This window comes from Aethina tumida, chromosome 4 (assembly GCF_024364675.1).
Source record: "Aethina tumida isolate Nest 87 chromosome 4, icAetTumi1.1, whole genome shotgun sequence".
In the NCBI taxonomy this organism is placed as follows: domain Eukaryota; kingdom Metazoa; phylum Arthropoda; class Insecta; order Coleoptera; family Nitidulidae; genus Aethina; species Aethina tumida.
The window spans coordinates 13,059,148-13,080,463 of record NC_065438.1 but is presented as its reverse complement, the minus strand read 5'-3'; the positions used below and the strand labels follow the sequence as shown (position 1 = coordinate 13,080,463).

The window sequence follows — 21,316 nt, the reverse complement described above, 5'->3', positions numbered from 1 at the left end:
GCAAGGTTCTAATGAAAGATTAACACCTACACTCTTACAACAAAAACGAAATTACATAAGTATGTTGGTAGTTAAATAATAGCAGATTATATCTGCGTATTTCCAATTATGAATAATAGAAATGTTTCATTAAATATGTATTTTTGAGCAAAAATAGTTACTGTTACTAGGACTTCAAGGTGAATTTACTAAGTACTGCTGTTTCTGTACTGTGTCTTTGGAACAGTAGTTATTACAAAATAAAAGAGTGACCTCAAAGGAATCAATTTATTTCAGGATAAACTAACATGAAGAATAATCCTCTCGTTTGTCTCAAAAAAATGTTGGTACCTCCATTATACAGTGGTGGAAAAAAGTATAGAATATTTATTTACTTGTTACAAATATTACTTAACGTTTTCTATTAATCACATATATTTAGGATTTTATTTTTTTATAAAAAATCAAATTGGGCTTATTATAAAATTAATTGAGAATAAAGTAGGGAAATATTGTGGTTTTAAAAAAATTATTAAATATAATATTTCTGTTAATGGCTTTACATTTTAATTTGGAATTTATTTAAGGATAAAAAATCTTAAAAAATATTGTGGTTTTAGAAATATTAGTAAATATGATATATTTATTAATGACATTACACTTTAATTTGGAATTTATTTAAGGATACAATTTTTTTAAAAAATATTGTTTTTCTAAAAATATAAATAGGTAACAAAATTTTTATAAAATATAAAAAATTTAACTTAATTTGAAATATTTTCAACTCACAGGTGCACAGGTATGCACTATTAATATTAAAAATCTAAATAGAAATTATCTAAAAATTATACCTGTTAATATAAATAAATATAACAATAACAGGTATAATTTTACATCTCTTATAAGGAGGGAAGAACAGAAGTAAAATCATTATTATCTCTCACCAATACCAATTAAGATGTCTTCAGTAAGAATGTTTTTATCTGAATTTCTGTCGCTGCAGACAGAAATTCACGATTACATTTCGACGAAAGTACAATTCAGAAAGAATCAAACTTTTATGAAAAGAATTTATATTGCACTGACTCAACTTATGGACAATTATAAAAAAATGGAAGAATGGGAGTTGGATTTAGAAGATACGGAGATCGATTTTAGATTAGAAATGAAAATGCTCTTTGATGAACTAGTAGAAGCTAATTTTCGAGAAAGATTGGTTGTTCGAGAGAACATTGAATTCAAAGAAAAATATGAGAGCAGGAGACACATAGTGTTAAGAATAATGAAGATATATGAAAATGCAGTAAAAAAATCTATATTTTATGATATTGATATATAGATATGGTTGAAATAGTGTTAACAAACCAGTGTATATAATAATAAAATAATAACAATTCAATTCTTTCTTTCATTTTTAATAAACAGACGTTCAAGAGCTTTTTCCTTCACAGAGTCCACATATTGCTTAATTAAAAAAAACATTTGAACTATTATTTCCACCTCTACTAATTATTTAATAAAAATTAATAATTATAAATTATTTAATAAAAAAATCTACCATACAGTACTACCAAAAAGTCCTCAATAGGATAGTTACATTTTAACATCTCTTTGAGGGAGGAGAGGCTTCTGATAATTTTGTCTATCAACACCGGAATTTAGTAATATTGAATGTTTTCGCCATTTGCCACTCACTTAGTTCAACTACTGCCTAAATTGAAGTGAAAAGTAAACGTGTTTTGACATAATTGTTTAACAAAAATATTTTTAAAAATATACTCTATGTTTTTCGTCATTGGATGTCAAACTTGAAAAAATGAAAGTGGAAGAATATCCTAAACCTAAAATAGGCAAAGCTTAGCTTAAAGAATATTAAAGCTGAGTAATTTTGTATATTGGAAAAGATATTTTATATATTGTTTTACATTATTAATTTTATTCACACAGCATCTAGATGAGGTGAAAACGTTAATTTCGTAATTGAGATGCTTTAAATACCCCAGAAGGCCTGCCACAACATATTTGTTAAGTAGTATAATAAGGAACAAGTATTTTCTTCCAATTTCTAAAATTGCTTATTAAGGAACCTATGTTATTATTCCATTCTAGTCTAAAGTATCAATTCGTCGTCTTTAAAGGAAGAGACGACATCCCACATTATCAACCTCGTGTTTATTGACACAACATCCATATACACTAAAATAATAAATCTCAAGACCAGTATACATAACTGAACAAAGTCGTCGATGAGTCTTCGACTATAGCGACGGCATTATCCAATTTCCTGTCACCAACGACACACAATTTCCGAGAGTCATCAGCTCGAAGCGATGGCCGGGCAATTTGCAGGCTTCATTAAAATTAGAGAGAGTGGCGTCCGTTTCAAAATCATTGCCAAATGCGTGTGTGTGTGTGGTGCAAGTGCCACCGTATCAAGCGACTTTCGTTTTCGTTCGCCTGGCCCGGCCCCTACGCCGCCGCCTTTTTTGTTTTTTGTTCACATCTAATTTACTACATTGGACAATGTTCAATTGACGACGCACACGACGACGCACCGACGGTGTGGGCGCATTCCCGGTCGCCGACGGATCCCATGCGAGGCGTGCAAGAAGAAACATCGGGGCCCGCGGGAGATTTGGAAATTCCCCTTTCGCGTTTGAAAACCTAGACATAATTACACGTGGAATTTCTAATTACCTCAGCATTTATTTTTTTGGTTAACGACATTGAGCCCATCTACGATTCGATTGCTCAATTTTGAGGAAAGTTACGCTCACTTCGCGTAAACGACCATGTGTGTTTGTATGTGTGTTTCCATCGTGTCAATTAAAGAGATTTTCGCCGATTTTTTTTTTGCGACCAATCGCCAGTCAATGTTACACATCGGACTAGAAAACGCGAATCAAACCGATTAATTCGTCGGTGCCGACATTGACACACTAACATTGTAATTATTTTCGGTAACCCTGTTGGCCAGCCACGTGCTCGTCGCATTTAAATTTTCACTTGGTACCTTCGACGTTCCCGTCCCGACAATCGATTGGGCGCAAAAAAAAGTAATTAACTCGCCTCTTTTATTACTCTCCTCTGGTATTGAAAAATAACACATCAATCGATGCAGCCACGTTAAATTGGTTTGCCGATATAACGTCAACATCAGTCTTTCTCCTGCCCATTACTTCGCCTTGTTGAGTTGACGTGATGTTGAAGTGCTTTAAATGATTATTTTTCGGGGGAAATTTGATGTTATTATTTACATCCGACGAATTTTTCGATTGTGATGCTTTTGTCCCACTTCCTAACCCAACTGAAATAACAACGTGGCACGATGCCAATTGTAGATTTTAGGCTTGATGAAAAATTGGTCATAGGTGTTATTCTCATTAGGATGTCGTGTGATGTGTGATGAATATTCGGGCAAATTTTTATTATATTAATGTGAGGTTATATCGAGTTTTAAAGCACGTGTTTCACTCCATCTAAACGTGTAAACTCGTTTTTATTTCAAATCATTTGGCCATTTATTTAGGCTTTGATGATGAGCACAAGAGTCAGTTATCTGATGTTAAGGGCCTTAGTTGATACTAATCCACGTCCCACTGTTCGAGAACTTGTTCCTGAATTAGACGAAACGTAAACTACAATTTCCAACAACCTAACACAAATTGAAAAGTCCAAAAACAAACACTGTTAATTGATCGTTGGAATTCAACGAAATGCATCAGAAAATAAGCCATTGTGCTACGCGTTGATCAACAAAAAGGGCCAAATTCTTTTTTATAACAATCCTCCTCCACACGTCACACAATTGACACTGCTGAAGCTAAAGGAACTGAGATACGAAAGTCTGCCTCTTCCGCCATACTCACCAGACCTTTCTCCAACTGATTATCACTTTTTCAAACATTTCGACAACTTCTACGAGAAATGGTTTAAAAATCAAAATGATCTCCAGTAAAAATCTATTGGGAGGGCCGGATGTGGCTTTCTTACATTAAATTCAAACGAATAAATTTTTTGTAAGTCTATATTTAATCAAGAGATATTAATTAATTTAGTTGTAATTTAAGGTATATATATATATATATATATATATATATATATATATATATATATATATATATATATATATATATATATATATATATGTGATGTATATTTTGATATTTAAATGGAAATAAATATCATAGTTAGTGATATTTTTGAATGATCAATTTTAAAAGGGATTCATGGAGATATTAATGATTATTTTAACAAATTAATAATAGAAATAAAATGTTTCTAATTAAAAAAAACAGTTTGTATTTGATTTAATTGTAATTTAAGGATGGTTCACAGATATGTATCATATGATATACATATTGATATTCAGACCAAAATAAAAGTCAAAATTAATGACTTATATAAAAATTACTTCACTTGTAAATGAATTAGCTGTAATTCCAAGTTGGTTCATAGATATAGATCATGTGATTTGATATTTAAATGAAAATAAATATCAAGTTAGTGATACTTTTCGAATGATCAATTTTAAAGGGGTTCATGGAGATATTAATGATTATTTTAATAATTTAATAATAGAAATAAAATGTTCCAAGTTAAAAAATTCCACTTTGTAATTGATTTAATTGTTATTTTAAGATGGTTCACAGATATCATCATCTTGATATTTATACCAAAATAAACGGTAAATACACATAATTGACTTAATTGTAATTTTAAGATAGACCACAGATATTTTATTTCTATTATTAATTTGTTAAAATAATCATTAATATCTTCATGAACCCCTTTAAAATTGATCATTCTAAATATATCACTAATTTTGATATTTTTTTGGTAGGAAAGAGCAGTAACTTCCTTGACAACCTAATATTATCAAAGACATCTTGTGATTAGAGATTAATGATGAGTTTCTTTAGGATGAAAGTACAAAAATTGGCCACACATAGTGTAAAACAAGATATCGTGTGTCTCAAAGTCTGTTATTCTTCGCATATCACACACACATAATCTTAGCAACAGTCTCGGTACAACTGCACATGTCACTATGTCTCATATTAGTGATATACGATCCATTCTATTAATAATATCGTTCCTGTTTAAAAGCAACGCATTATTCACATCGTTATTTAAGAAAAAACGATATTTACGACGAACGGTCACGCGAGAGCTGCCGCCCATAGAACGGCGAGTCTCTTCCGAAACTATATTAGTGAATAGTGCGTCTCGTTACAGTGCAAAAGTGGGCTCGGTGCACATGTAAAAATAAACGACGTCATCTCTTCCAGCTGTCGAAGACGCGACTTAAAGATGAACAATCGCATCTGCATCTCGGTTTTAACGATGCCATTCCGAACCATTGGCCAGATGACTTGTGGTACGAGTGTCGCATCATCGCCGTAATTCACGACCGATTTAACTACCTACTGCATGTCGATCGACTGCCTTGGCCTTATGTCACCGTCGAAATTATTGCCTTACGCACGATCAACTCTTCCGTTTCCCGCACAGGTGAGACGGCGACGTCCTCGCACACATCCGCACGGAACGTGTGCGGTGGAGAAGTTCGCCAACTCCGGCGTCTCTCGCACCCCCCGAAAAGTTTACACGTCCCATTGTTCCGCCCCGGCCGAAAGTTGCGCCACGTAGGTACCTACGTTCGGCGTTGCATGCCGTCCCGTAATACATTAGAAGGCGGCGGGTGGATTAGATAAGACGGGAGTTGCGAGTGGTGCGAGCTAAGGAAACGGCCGTAAATCTTGGTCGTGTCGTGCAACTGAAAAATATGCGCTCTCAGATGCTCGACGGATTAGAGGCAGTCCATTTTCTCTGTTGCGATTTACGTTTGGGTTTCGGCGGTTCGAAATTATAATACGTCGACGGAACGGGAAGAAAGTACAAATCGGTATTTGATTAGTAAATTGGTGTGTGGTTGAGCGAAGTTGATTCGGATCGGGATTTCTAAACGTTTTTCACGTCTTTCGTGAGGCTTATAATTTGATTTGATTTGATTCTTAAGGCGAATAACGTTTCGATAGATATCTATGGATGTGTTCATAGTGGGTTTTTTATTGTGCGTTATTGTTACATTGTCACAAGCGGTACAAATGGATCGAAGGCCAAGCTGCGTAGTTATTCCACAGATCAGATTTCTCAACAATACAATTTTTTTAAATTAACGAGTTGAATCGAGTCTATTGTAATAAATTCTTCAATTGATTGCAGTGGGTTTTATGAGTCTTTATATTTTATATAAAAGAAAAACATGAAATCAAAAATATAGTGACACTTGAAACGATACGTTTTTAGTATAAGTGAATTTTTTAACTTGCAATATTTTATTTCTATTATTAATTTGTTAAAATAATCATTAATATTTCCATGAACACTTTTAAAATTGGTAATTTTTTTAACTTGAAACATTATATTTCATTCAATATATATCATTAATGTTGACATTTATTTTGTTACAAATATCAAGATGTGTATCACTTGATATATATTTGTGAATCATCTTGAAAATTTAAGTAGTGTGTTATTAATTTTATTAAAACAATCATTAAAATGTCGTTAAATCCCTTTAAAGTTGGTCATTTGATACATATCAATAATTTTAACAATTTTTTATTTAAATATTGACATATGTTTCGAGGTATATCACATGATATATTTGTGAATCCTCTGTGAAATTACAATGAGGTGAATTAAAAATGACCCAAAAAAATAAACAGTGAGTATTTGCTAAACTCATGTGTAACATTTTTTGTATTTCGTCAATAGAAGGAAGTATTGTAAAAAAATCAACAAATTGTTGCTTTTATCAAAAACTTTGTTACCAAACAGTTTAAACACTCGTTGGTATTGTTTACTAAAACAAACACAGACGTTCATTTTGGTAATCAAAAGTCAAACTGTGCTACCGTAAAAAACTCGATTAAAGTGCAACGTTTAAAATGTCGTTAGTTAAAAAAATTGGATAGTAACTTTCGTTTTTACGACGATACGTTAAACACACAAAATTTATAAACAAAAAAAAAATTCCAGTCAATTATTTACTTCTACGTAAGTTATTTCCCATAATCATTAAATTGTTAAAGTTAAAGCTCGGAAAATACTATTTACTAATTAAATAAAATATAGTTATGACGTAATAGGTTGTTTATGTGAATTTTTTAAAAAACCGAATTCCAATAAGAGTGATTTCGTCAATTGAATCTCCACCTCGTCATCTAAAATCCAGTCGGATAGACCGGCAAGGCAATTGCTGATAACAACGCAGATACAAAGTGCAAATCAGATGGTTCCAATGCAATTTTCTGAGACCAAACACGTCGAACAAGTTTTTAATCAAATCCACATCCACAAAAACAACGTATTTTCGCCGACGATAACTTCGGCCAAGCATCCGAACCAGCGTCACCTAGCACTAGATAAACATGTCTTCGCCGTCCAACAGAACAAGTTGCAACCAGAAATAATAAACCAAATATGTGACACGCAGTGAAGGACCGGCGAGAACGGCAGGCGGCGGGAGTCGGAATTTGTCCAAATTCAGGCACGATCATGTAAAACCACCTAGCACAAGTAAGGTCAGTGCAAATGACAAAAAAAGCGTATTTTCGATTCGGACAGCCTTGCACACACACACACACACACACATCCATCGGACAGAGGCACACGAGAGGCGAACCAAGTGGCCGATCGTGTGTTTTCGCGTCTGTACTGCGTCATCATGGCGACCTACTAACCCCATTCGGGAACCTCGCGCCACGGCAAGCTACGGAGTTTGCTACGTAGGCACTGCCATTGAGTCGCCGGCCGTCGAACGCTTCGTATGTGCTCGCGCGTTGATTCTACACAGTGCCGCTCGCTCTCCGCTCTCAGTGCTCCTGCCTCTCTCGTCCGTCGTCGGTTCTGTCTGTTCCTCTTCGTCCGTGTGACCAGTGAGTGTGCCATCAGCATTGCCGCCGCCGCCGCCGCCGACGACGCTTCTCCATCGTTTCCCACTCTTCGCACGCTGACTTAGTTAGTAACCCAGTGCTTCTGGATGTATAATTAATATAAGTTGGTGCGTTGTACTTTGGCGAGTGATAAACGAGTTTCACCAAAACAGTTCTTTGGCGGAAAATGAAACTGGACCTGATTTTACTGTTGAATCTTAAGTTGAAAACCCGACTGTTCGAGTGTTGTGTTGAGTGTGCCAATTTGGAATAAATATACGTCAGTGGTTCGGTTTTCCTAATCCCGTCTAGTGTAAGGATAACAAAATTAGCTACACGTAAAAAATTAAAAGAAATGATTGGGTGTATTGTTGACGGCGCTAGTCTGCCAACTGTTGTTCTAGTCAGTGCTGTTGTTCTCTAACTCACCTGTTTTATGTTCTGTGATAATGTTGGAACATAGTGCTATGTATCTGAATGTGACGCCGCCATATGAAGACGACAATACCTTCTTACCGGATTTCTATACACGGTGGGTGCACCTTCCCCCATTACCCCCTTTCAGCAGTAGTTCTAGGCGACGTGCTTTTGGTGTTGCTTCGTGTGCTTTGGTGGCGTTCGGGGAGTTCTCGCCGCGGCGTCTTGGACCGGTGCCAGGCGACGTTGGACCAGCCTCGGCTTGCACTTCGTCTCTTTTGTTGCTAGACGAAAACGGGTTCCAACGCAATTCGAATTGCGGGTCGCCTCTGCCTCATTCCCAATTGCGGCTTTCCGTTCCTTCGACGACGAAAAATCACTGCGGCGTTGCGTTGTTTTTGCTCGTACGCGACCTTCGTTTATCTTTAGTATTCCATCGGAGTAGTTTGTCGTCATTGTACGCAGTCGGAAAGAACTGAACGGCGAAAGGCTGCAATACGCGTTCGACCACTGGATCGGCAATTAACGCGTTTTGATAACGAACCGTGCCAGCAGTGGCGTGCCACTCTTTCCTTTGAGAGAGCCAAAGAAAACAATTGATGTAAAAATTTTCGTCATACTTTAATTTTTTAGCAAAAGTTACTCAGTCATCCAAGAGGAAGTAATAACTTATCAAGATGAAAAAGTGATTTATTCAATTATAAAGATAATTGATATTAAATAATTTTACTTCAGTTGGGACATTGAGCTTGAGTCATTTTAAGGAAGTCTTAATTGATGAATACAAAAACAAAAAAATAATCTAAACGCCTTTTAAGTCTAAAATTACTCAATAGAAAACCCATCCAATGTAGGCAATAAATATTTTAACTCATTAAACATCTTTGGTAATTACCTCTTGGTGGAAACAATTCCAGAGACTTCTGATGATTCTTGTCTAGAATTTTGTGTTTGTCAAGATATTTATAGTGAAATGTCTAAAGTTACAACTTAGTGTTTGACTTGTTTACAATCATATCATCATACTTTTGGAACTTGGTAGAAAGTTTCTTCTTAATGATGCAGGAGGAAGTAATAACTACCAATTAAAATTATGAAGTAGAAGAGATTTATTCGATTATTTAGAAAATAACCGATATTAAATAATCTTTACTTTAGTTGGGACATTGAGATATTTTAACGAAGTCTTAATTAATAAATACAGAAACAAAAAAAACAATCTGTATGCCTTTTACTTCCAAAACTACTTACTAAAACTACTCAATAGAAAATTCGTCTAATGTATATAATAATAAATGGTAATTACCTTTTCGAGAAAACAATTCTAAAGACTTCTCTTGATTCTTGTCTAGATTTTGTACTTGTCAGGATATTTCTGGTGAAATGTCTAAAGTTACAAGTTAGTATTTGACTTGTTCACAATAATATCACCATAATTTTGGCACTTGATAGAAAGTTTCTTAATGATCCAAGAGGAAGTACTAACTACTAATTAAAATTATGAAGTAAAAGAAGTGATTTATTCTATTATGAAGAAGATAACTGATATTAAATAATTTTTACTTCTGCTGGGACTTTTCAGTCATTTTAACGAAGTCTTCATTGATGAATACAAAAACAAAAAAAGAATCTAAAAGTCTTTTACATCTAATATTACTTACTAAAAATACTCAATAGAAAACCCATCCAATGTAGGTAATAAATGTTTTAACCTAAGAGTATTTACTTTTTTTACATCTTTGATAATTATGTCTTGTTGGGAACAATTCTAGACTTCTCTTGATTCTTATCCAGATTTTGTACTTGTCAGGATATTTCTGACGAAATGTCTAAAGTTACAAGTTAGTATTTGACTTGTTCACAATAATATCAGCATAATTTTGGGACTTAGATAGAAAGTTTCTTAATGATCTAAGAGGAAGTAATAACTACTAATTAAAATTATGAAGTAGAAGAAGTGATTTATTCGATTATGAAGAAGATAACTGATATTAAATAATTTTTACTTCAGCTGGGACTTTTCAGTCATTTTAACGAAGTCTTCATTGATGAATATAAAAACAAAAAAAGAATCTGAAAGTCTTTTACATCTAATATTAATTACTAAAACTACTCAATAGAAAACCCATCCAATGTAGGTAATAAATGTTTTAACCTAAGAGTATTTACTTTTTTTACATCTTTGATAATTATGTCTTGTTGGGAACAATTCTAGAGATTTCTCTTGATTCTTATCTAGATTTTGTACTTGTCAGGATATTTCTGACGAAATGTCTAAAGTTACAAGTTAGTATTTGACTTGTTTAGAATAATATCACCATAATTTTGGCACTTGATAGAAAGTTTCTTAATGATCCAAGAGGAAGTAATAACTACTAATTAAAATTATGAAGTAGAAGAAGTGATTTATTCGATTATGAAGAAGATAACTGATATTAAATAATGTTTACTTCAGCTGGGACTTTTCAGTCATTTTAACGAAGTCTTCATTGATGAATACAAAAACAAAAAAAGAATCTGAAAGTCTTTTACATCTAATATTAATTACTAAAACTACTCAATAGAAAACCCATCCAATGTAGGTAATAAATGTTTTAACCTAAGAGTATTTACTTTTTTTACATCTTTGATAATTATGTCTTGTTGGGAACAATTCTAGAGACTTCTCTTGATTCTTATCTAGATTTTGTACTTGTCAGGATATTTCTGACGAAATGTCTAAAGTTACAAGTTAGTATTTGACTTGTTTAGAATAATATCACCATAATTTTGGCACTTGATAGAAAGTTTCTTAATGATCCAAGAGGAAGTAATAACTACTAATTAAAATTATGAAGTAGAAGAAGTGATTTATTCGATTATGAAGAAGATAACTGATATTAAATAATGTTTACTTCAGCTGGGACTTTTCAGTCATTTTAACGAAGTCTTCATTGATGAATACAAAAACAAAAAAAGAATCTGAAAATCTGTTACATCTAATATTACTTACTAAAAGTACTCAATAGAAAACCCATCCAATGTAGGTAATAAATGTTTTAACCTAAGAGTAATTTACTTTTTTTACATCTTTGATAATTATCTCTTGATGGGAACAATTCTAGAGACTTCTCTTGATTTTTGTCTAGATTTTGTACTTGTCAAGATATTTCTGGTGAAATGTCTAAAATTACTAGTAAGTATTTGACTTGTTCATCATCATAATTTTAGCACTTGATAGAAAGTTTCTTTATGATCCAAGAGGAAGTAATAACTACCAACCAAAATTACGAAGTAGAAGAAGTGATTTATTCGATTATGAATAATATAAATTATATTAAATAATTTTTATTTCAGCTGGGTCATTTTAACCAAGTCTTCATTGTTGGATACAAAAACAAAAAAATAATCTGTACGCCCTTTACGCCCAACATATTAATGTAGCTAGCAAATATTTTATTTAAACCAGGAGTATTTACTTTCCATCCTTGTAATTTCCTCTCGGTGGAAACAATTCCAGAAACTTCTGTATAATTTAATTAGACGCCAAGTTGATTCTTGTCTAGAATTTTGTACATGTCAGGATATTTCCAGTGAAATGTCTGAAATTACAGCTCAGTATTTGCCTTGTTTCTTCTAACCCGGTTCCATACTTTGTCGCTTGGTTACGTCAGATTACATCAATTCGAGCCATTAAACATTAAAAAAATGTTGAACATCTCATCCTATATGGATAACGTGTAAGCCATTCCAAACATGTTCAACAGATGTTCCGGAACACAGGTACCGAGACGGTGTTTATAGCGACGGGACCATGAGAAAGTAATAAAAGGGCCCTCGTACCCTTATGGGCATGTGTAACCAGGAAACTTTAGAATGTCTGACTAGATGCAATCGAACGTGGATACCTGTGCGACGACGGACGGATTCGAGCTTGGGAAAACAATAGATAAATTAACGACATTTTATTATGCGTGCCGACAGAATGTTGATTTTTTCGAGTCAGACGCGTCCTTTCCACATAAAATGTTTTTACCTTCCCGGAATTTGGAACCCTTAAGTTGACGCACGGTGGTCTACGTGTCTTAAGTGCGAGTTGTTGTGAAATTAATTGAAACGAACGGTAAACGCACTATCTTGATTTAAATACAATTCTTAGGCGCTCATTGATATCCGCCGCGAAGACAATCATCTATAAACAATCTGAGCGCTGACTTCATTAGCCGTCCGTTCCCTAGGACACAAACGATTATAAATATCATTATTATTTATTACTCGACGCATTCCCATAACTGTAACCGACGTTAATAATAACAAAATAGACGAAAAGTCAATGGACAATGTCAACCGCAATTGTCTAATTATTACCTACACGTGTTTTACGGTTATCTCTGAAATATTCTGGACGATTAAATATGGAAAAAGTCCACGTCGATATCCTTAGCGTTTGTCACCGGGCATGAATCACTAGGCGCACGTAAATTATGTTTTGGGAATGCGGTCCCAATCAGATAAATATTTTAAAAAATTGTATGTGGTCGTATGGCTATAAATCAATCGTTAATTTATTGCGAAACATTCGTCTTTGCCCATTATCTTTTGACAAAATTCTAGGTAGGTTTTTCTTGTTAAACATTTTTGACATAATTTTTTAGAAGAGGAATTTGAATAATTAAAATAAGGAGCAATTAATGAAAATATTTGTAATACCTTTTTATAAATTTTAAAAGACTGAGAGTAATTAGGGGTAGTACATTAATATATAAAAAATAACATAATATGTATCTTTTTTTTCATTAAAAACAGACTTGAAACAGAAATTGTATTGAAAATGATTTAATAATTTTTCAGAGTATTTAAAAATGATGATATTCAAAAAAGGGTACAATATATTTAATTTTGAAAATTTTCTTTGAAATTATTTTTGAAAAGAAATAATATATTTTTTAATTAATAATAAAATTCAAAAAAATATTAAGAATATTTCTGATATAAAATTCAAAGAAAGATAAGACAAAGGAATTTTTTAAATATATTTTAAGTTATTTACTCGAGAATTTGACTTTTTTATCTTTGTCTGAGAAATATTATATATTAAAAAAAAAAAAAAAATAGAAATTAAAATAACATTAGTAAAATCAAAAAATAAAACAAAAAAAATATATTTTGGATATTTTATAATTTGTTTATTAATTCAAGAACTTAATTTTAGTATATTTTATCTTTTTTCATTAGAAATGTGAGATATTTTTATCAAAAAATAGAATTAAAAATAATATTAACAGTAAATATGAAAAATATTACACAAAATTAAAAAATAAAAAACAAAAAAATATTATATAATTTGTTTAGTTATTCAAGGACTTAATTTTAGTTTATTTTATCTTCTTTTATAAGAAATATGAGATAGTTTTATCAAAAAATAGAATTAAATAGAATATTAACAGTAAATATGAGAAATATTATTTAAAATCAATAAATAACAAAACAAAACAAAAATATTTTGGACATAATATAATTTATTTATTTATTCAAGATTTTAATTTTAATTTATTTTATATTTTTTCATAAGAAAAGTTATATATTTATTAGAATTTAAAGTAATTTTCCTTTTTTTATCTTTTTTCATAAAAAATGAGATATTTTTACCAAAAAATAGAATTTAAAATAATATTAGCAGTAATTATAAAAAATATTACACAAAATTAGAAAATAACAAAACAAAAAATTATTATATGATTTGTTTATTTATTCAAGAATTCAATATTAGTTTATTTTATCTTTTTTCATAAGAAATATGGGATATTTATATAAAAAAATAGAATTAAATAGAATATTAACAGTAATTATGAAAAATATTACTTAAATTCAATAAATAACAAAACAAAACAAAAATATTTTTGGACATAATATAATATATTTATTTATTCAAAAATTTAATTTTAGTTTATTTTATATTTTTTCATAAGAAATGTGATATATTTTTATTAAAAATTAGAATTCAAAATAATTTTAGTTTATTTTATCTCGTTTCATAACAAATTTGAGATATTTTTACCAAAAAATAGAATTTAAAATAATATTAGCAGTAATTATGAAAAATATTACACAAAATCAAAAATTTACAAAACAAAACAAAAATTAGATATAATATAATATATTTATTTATTCAAGAATTTTTATATATTTTAATAAAAAATTAGAATTTAAAATAATCAAAATATATATAAACAAATATATATATATATATATATATATATATTATATTTTTTAATTTTAGTATACTTTATCTTTTTTATAAGAAATTTTAAATATTTTTTTTTGTTAGAAGATATCGCACGAAATTAAGAAAAGAACAAAACAAAAAGTTATTGAATATCTTCTCAGAAAAAAATATAAAAATGTGCAACTTTTGATGACTTATTCTCTTTTTTGAAGGTTAAATAAAGATTATTATTACGAATTTCCTTAAAAAATAACAAAAATAAAACTTAATGTGATGTATTTCCTCGCCTTAATTAGAGGAATTTTAAATAACGTAATTATTCCTTTAAAAAAGACAACATACAGACTGGATTAAGGATAAAACTCGTTTTTCTCCACCGGATATACCGGTTAACCTCATATTAATTCCCCTTACATACATTAAATTGTAATTTATAAAAAATGAATTATGCATTTTTTTACTAATATTGTTCATGGGAGACGATCTTTCATTAACTTTAATGGTCGGTTCTGTAATTTGAAATATTGTTGGCATGAGCATGGAATTTTATATTTATTTATTTCCATGTCACGCATACGTTTTGTCTGTCAGTATTGCACTAAAATTAGTGGCGAGGTTCAAGACACCGAAACCGAACGTTCGAAAAGAGCAACAACCAATTACGACTTAATTCGAAACCCATTACATCCCAAACGAAAATAAAAAACCATCACATCCTCTCGATATTGCGACACACGATGAAAGACCATAAGCCAAAAGAAGAACGCGTGCCGCAATAGAATCGGTTTCGTCGGCGACTCAATTAGCACCGTGAACTCCTCCTCGTCCCACCGAAAACGCGGACCGAATGGGGATGATCCACCGGGTTCTGTGTTCGAGTGAGTGTGCACTCTCTCGGATGCGGCGGCGAGCTTGTGCTGTCCGGTGCCGCTGCCCGCCTCGCTGCGCCATTCGGAATTCACCTTCTCCCATGGACATGTTACCCCGAAAGTCGTTGACATTTGAAGGACAAAACCGAGGCACCGGGCAGCTGGCCGCCCGATCGTGCGATCCCAACACCGCGGCATATCCGACGACCGAGACCGAAATCCGCGAAATTTTCACAGATTAATCACGTTTATCGGGCGGTCGCTTACGTTTTTCGTTTTTCCCGAACGTTTTTGGCCGTTCATCAAGGTCCTCTCTCTATCACCGCCCACCCCCCGTGTTTTTGACCCGTTCATGAACGTCCGTCCGGACGATTTAATGGGTTTTTAACTCACGGATTTTATCGAGGACCGGCAATTAATGTACCAATTAAGCTAATCGAAGTAGCATAGATACAATTAAATAACCAGATAAACGTAAATCCTTTTTTACTTGTTGCGTTCATATTTGTTGACATGGAAAAAATTTAGAAAGGTAAATATTTATGCGCATAGATAAAACAAATCAATAGCTTATTATAAAAATGTATTTATGTTAAACAAATTTATTAGAGATAAGGATGGTTGTTGGCTTCCAAGTTCCCTTCTTCACAATACTGAGGTATCATATTATTGGTTTCAATTATTTACTAGCTTTTTTTGCTTATAATTATTTATTCATTTGTCGAAGTGAAACTAAAAGAAAAATTATAATCCAGGCTAATCGTACTATTCAAAAATTTAGAGAAACGGACCAAGTGGTAGTTACGAAAGAATTCGAAAATTGGTAAAAGATAAATAAAATATACATATATAGATTAAATATTCATATAAAAATATACAAATATATAAATTATATAAAATATACAAAGTGTATAAAATGTATAAAATACATAAAATATATAAAATATTCAAAATATACAAAATATTTAAAATAAATATATAAAATGTAAAAAATATATAAAATATACAAATTACACAAAATATATAAAATATTCAAAATATATAAAATGTAATCAATATGTAAATTATATAAAATATACAAAATATATAAGATGTATAAAATATGTAAATTATATAAAATATATAAAATATACAAAATATAAAAAATATACAAAATATTTAAAATAAATATATAAAATATGTAAATTATATAAAATATATAAGATATATAAAATATACAAAATATATAAAATGTATAAAATACACAAAATATATAAAATATGTAAATTCTATAAAATATATAAAACATACAAAATATACAAAGTGTTAAAATATATAAAATACATAAAATATATAAAATATTCAAAATATATAAAATTTATAAAATATACAAAATATATAAAATGTATAAAATATGTAAATTATATAAAATATATAAAACATACAAAATATTTAAAATAAATATATAAAATACATAAAATATATAAAATATGTAAATTATATAAAATATATAAGATATATAAAATATATAAAATGTATAAAATATACAAAATATATAAAATGTATAAAATACACAAAATATATAAAATATGTAAATTATATAAAATATATAAAACATACAAAATATACAAAGTATATAAAATAAATAAAATATATAAAATATTCAAAATATATAAAATACTCAAATATATAAAAAATATAAAATATACAAAATATATAAAATATTCAAAATATACAAAATGTATAAAATATGTAAATTATATAAAATATATAAAACATACAAAATATATAAAATGTATAAAATATACAAAATATATAAAACATACAAAATATACACAGTATATAAAATATATAAAATATTCAAAATATATAAAATATGTAAATTATATAAAATATATAAAACATACAAAATATATAAAATATATAAAATGTATAAAATATACAAAATATATAAAATATTCAAAATATATAAAATGAATAAAATATACAAAATATCTAAAACATACAAAATATACACAGTATATAAAATATATAAAATACATAAAATATAGAAAATATACAAAATATATAAAATGTATAAAATAAGAATATAGTAGTTTTTATAAATACTCTATAAAACATCAATAGAAAATTAATATTCCTTTAACAGTTCACATTAAACATTTTGAAAGATTGTCATAATAATGACCACTGTAAATTGGGTACGGAAAAAATTAAACAACTGAGGTTAATTTTGACCACTTCTTTTGAATTAAACGGTTATGTAAACAAATTATACAATGACAAAAATAAATAATACTCACATGGGGTAACATTAAGATTATATATATATGGTGGAGAAATAGAACTTCCCATTTAATATGATGAAACCTCCTTAGAGTTTTTAATATTGTCTAAAGAAGTTTTTCATGAACCTTACTCAATTTGTCAGTACTGTCGCATTAATCATTTAGCCTTTTGGTAGGTGGTAAGATTGTTGTTAATTTCAACACACAGCCTCCATACAGTCAACACAATCTTTCTTGGGTTAGACTTTTCTTAAGAACAGTTCCACCATATTCATCAGGTTCAACACATCGACGAGACCGGAGAGAATTGTGGAATCCATTCGTCCAGCTTTTTGGTGGAATTCATTGCATGGAACCTCCTTCTAATAGTTGATTCATCGTAACCAAATGATTGGTCTGTTTCCAAATATGTTGCAGGAGATGTTGCCAAAATTCCTTGCTGACATAGGTTTCAGGACAACCTTGAAGTTGTTCATCTTTAATGCATTAATTATCATTTTAGAATCGAGTTGTATATTTTTATAGAAAGAGCAAAAAAATTCCAAATATAGTTTAAATGCAGAATATACGTAAATGAACACGTTGGAGTCCTTATTTTCTTGGTGTAGACAATAAATCAATTAGAAACTAAAATAATAACTAATAACAAAGTGTAAGTTTGTCATTTGGATTTCATTTAAGTTAGTGGGAAAGTTCTTGTTTATCCACGTAAGTATTTTATGCGAACCAACTTCCATACATATACCGTTTCCTCTCACTTACACAATTTCTATTAGTCAGTTCCATTAAAGACTAAGTAACAAGTATAAACCAATAAAATTATTAATTAATGTTAAACCCGCGACAGCCAGCTTTCGTTCGACAAGTCAAATAAATTTACGGCCAATTAGCCACCGCTTCGATCAGCCGTCAACTCCTCCGCGTACGCTTCGCACCGAAAATCCCGACTCAGTCTATTGCTAATGCAAACGATAAACATTTTCTAACGTAAACACATTAACATAGTGTAACGATCCAAAACAAAAACACGATCGTCGCGATCCCCGTCGTCGTCGTTTTGGTTAACAATATACGTTCGTGATGGTCGGCAGATAGACGAGGGATTCGGCGAATTTTGAGCGTTGATTTTTCTGTCGATTCACGGTCCATAACAATGCGGAATATTCGCGGTGCGGTCGAACGGCTCCGGTCAACTGACGGTTTCCTTAAGTAGGCACGACCGAATCATTCCGGTGGAGTTGGTCGGATATTGTTTTGTTTAAACAAACTTCCCACCGGACTGCTTTAAGCAGCTTATTACTTTTTCAATTTAAGGATCAAGGACGCCCGTTTTGCCAAATTTATAAAAAACCTTCACTGATTTTGAATTATAATTATGGTGATATTTATGTACTGATAATTATATTATTAATCATAAATTTTAATACCAGACAAAATAATTTATATATAAAATTAATGAGACATTTTTCCAAATTTAATATGTCCATAAAAATGTCTATGGAATTATAAATTGAAAAACATTTTAATTGATTTTTTAAATTTAAAAACCAACTACAGAATATTAAAGTGATTATTTTTGATTATCCTATAGAAAACATTGTCAATCAGGGTCCACAGATTATGAATGATAATTATGGTGATATTTATGATTTGATAATTATGTCAAGAATAATAAAATATTTTTGTTTTCTTCCAAAATTCATATAAAAAACCTCCGAAAATAGCAAATTATATAAAAACTTAAATAAAACACGATTATTATTAGTAAAAATAATAAATTATATATAAAATTAATGAGATATTTTTCCAAATATAATATGTCCATAAAAAGTCTAAGAAATTATATATTGGGAAACATTTTAATTGATTTTTTAATTTCAAAAACCAACTACAGAATATTAAAGTGATTATTTTTGATTATCCTATAGAAAACATTGTCAATCAGGGTCCACAGATTATGAATGATAATTATGGTGATATTTATGTTTTGATAATTATGTCAAGAATAATAAAATATTTTTGTTTTCTTCCAAAATTCATATAAAAAAACCTCCGAAAATAGCAAATTATCTAAAAACTTAAATAAAACACGATTATTATTAGTAAAAATAATAAATTATATATAAAATTAATGAGGTATTTTACCAAGTATAATATGTCCATAAAAAGTCTAAGAAATTATATATTGGAAAACATTTTAATTGATTTTTTAATTTCAAAAATCAACTACAGAATATTATTGAGTGATTATTTCTGATTATCCTATAGAAAACATTGTCAATCAGAGTTCACATATTATGAATGATAATTATGGTGATATTTATGTTTTGATAATTTTGTCAAGAATTACCGAATATCTTTGTTTTCTTCCAAAATTCAATTAATAAATCTCCAAAAGTAACAAATTATCTAAAAACTTAAATAAAACACAATTTTTATTTGAAAAAATTATAAATAATATAAAAATAGACATTTTTCCAAATATTGGTTCAATTAGTTTTTTGAATTTAAGAATCAATTACAAAAGACTAGAATAAACATTTGTTTAATTTTCAAAAAAAAACATTGTCAGTTAGGGTCTATTGATAATGAATGATAATTATGGTGATATTTATATATTAATAATTATATTAAGAATTATAAAATATTTTTGATTTATTCTAAAATTCATATAAAAAACCTCTGAAAATGCAAATTATTTAAAAACTTAAATAAAACACGATTATTATTAGATAATAAGATAATTTAAATATAAAAATGGGGCATTTTACCAAATAACATAACCATATTTTAATTGTTTTTTTGAATTTGGGGATTAAATATGATTGTGATATATAACTGTGATAATATTTATGTATTATTAATTATATCTAAAATAATCTAATTTTTTTTCTTCCAAATTCGGATAAAAAGCCTCCAAAAATAGAATTTTTTTAACTGAAAGCAAGCAATTATTATTATTATCTTTTTGTTTTCTATCAAAATTCAAAACTCCAAAAGTACCAAACTATATAAAAACTTAAATCAAATAAAAAAAATTATTTGAAAAAATAAATAGTTAAATATAAAACGACATTTTTCGAAATATACCATATTTTAATTGGATTTTTAAATAGAGGAATCGAGTACAGAAGATTGGAATAAACATTTCTGTTTCATTTATTACAAACATTATCACTGATTAATGATAATTATGGTGATATTTATGTATTGATAATGATATCAAGAATGAACAAAAATATGTAAAAAATCTCTAGACATAACAAGATATCTAAAAACTGAAATCAATTAAATTATGATTGATGTTATAAAATTAATAAATCAAACAAAAAATAATCAGTTCTGCTTAATTTACAAAAAATATTGTAATTCAATTTCATTGATAATAGTGAATAAAAATTATTGGATATTTATGTTTTATCAAATAATTTATGACAATATAATCAAATTTTGATAAATGTCTAATATTTATAATAAATATCGAATTTTTTAGAGCCATGCTGTAGATAATAACATGGTTGTTACCCTCACAAAATTATGAAAACGTTCCGTTGCCAGAAACATCCGGTACATCTTGTGAGACGGCGTTGTTACTGAATTCGTTAACATTCATACAACCACTTTTGTATTATTCAT

At 29.5% G+C, this 21,316-nt stretch overlaps 1 protein-coding gene across 2 annotated transcripts in view; it reads left to right on the top strand.

Annotated features, from left to right (window-relative positions):
• LOC109598477 (nuclear receptor coactivator 1) overlaps window positions 1-21,316 on the top strand; it is a 334,843-nt gene that overhangs the window by 254,959 nt on the left and 58,568 nt on the right. The window contains exon 1 of one of the 2 annotated variants that reach the window (XM_049966949.1): window positions 7,795-8,454. The exons of the other annotated variant lie outside the window; for it this stretch is intronic. Coding sequence (XP_049822906.1) covers window positions 8,372-8,454 — 83 coding nt within the window. The 5' untranslated portion in view covers window positions 7,795-8,371. Of the gene's footprint in view, window positions 1-7,794; window positions 8,455-21,316 lie in introns of those variants that run through there. 2 annotated transcript variants of the gene reach the window in all.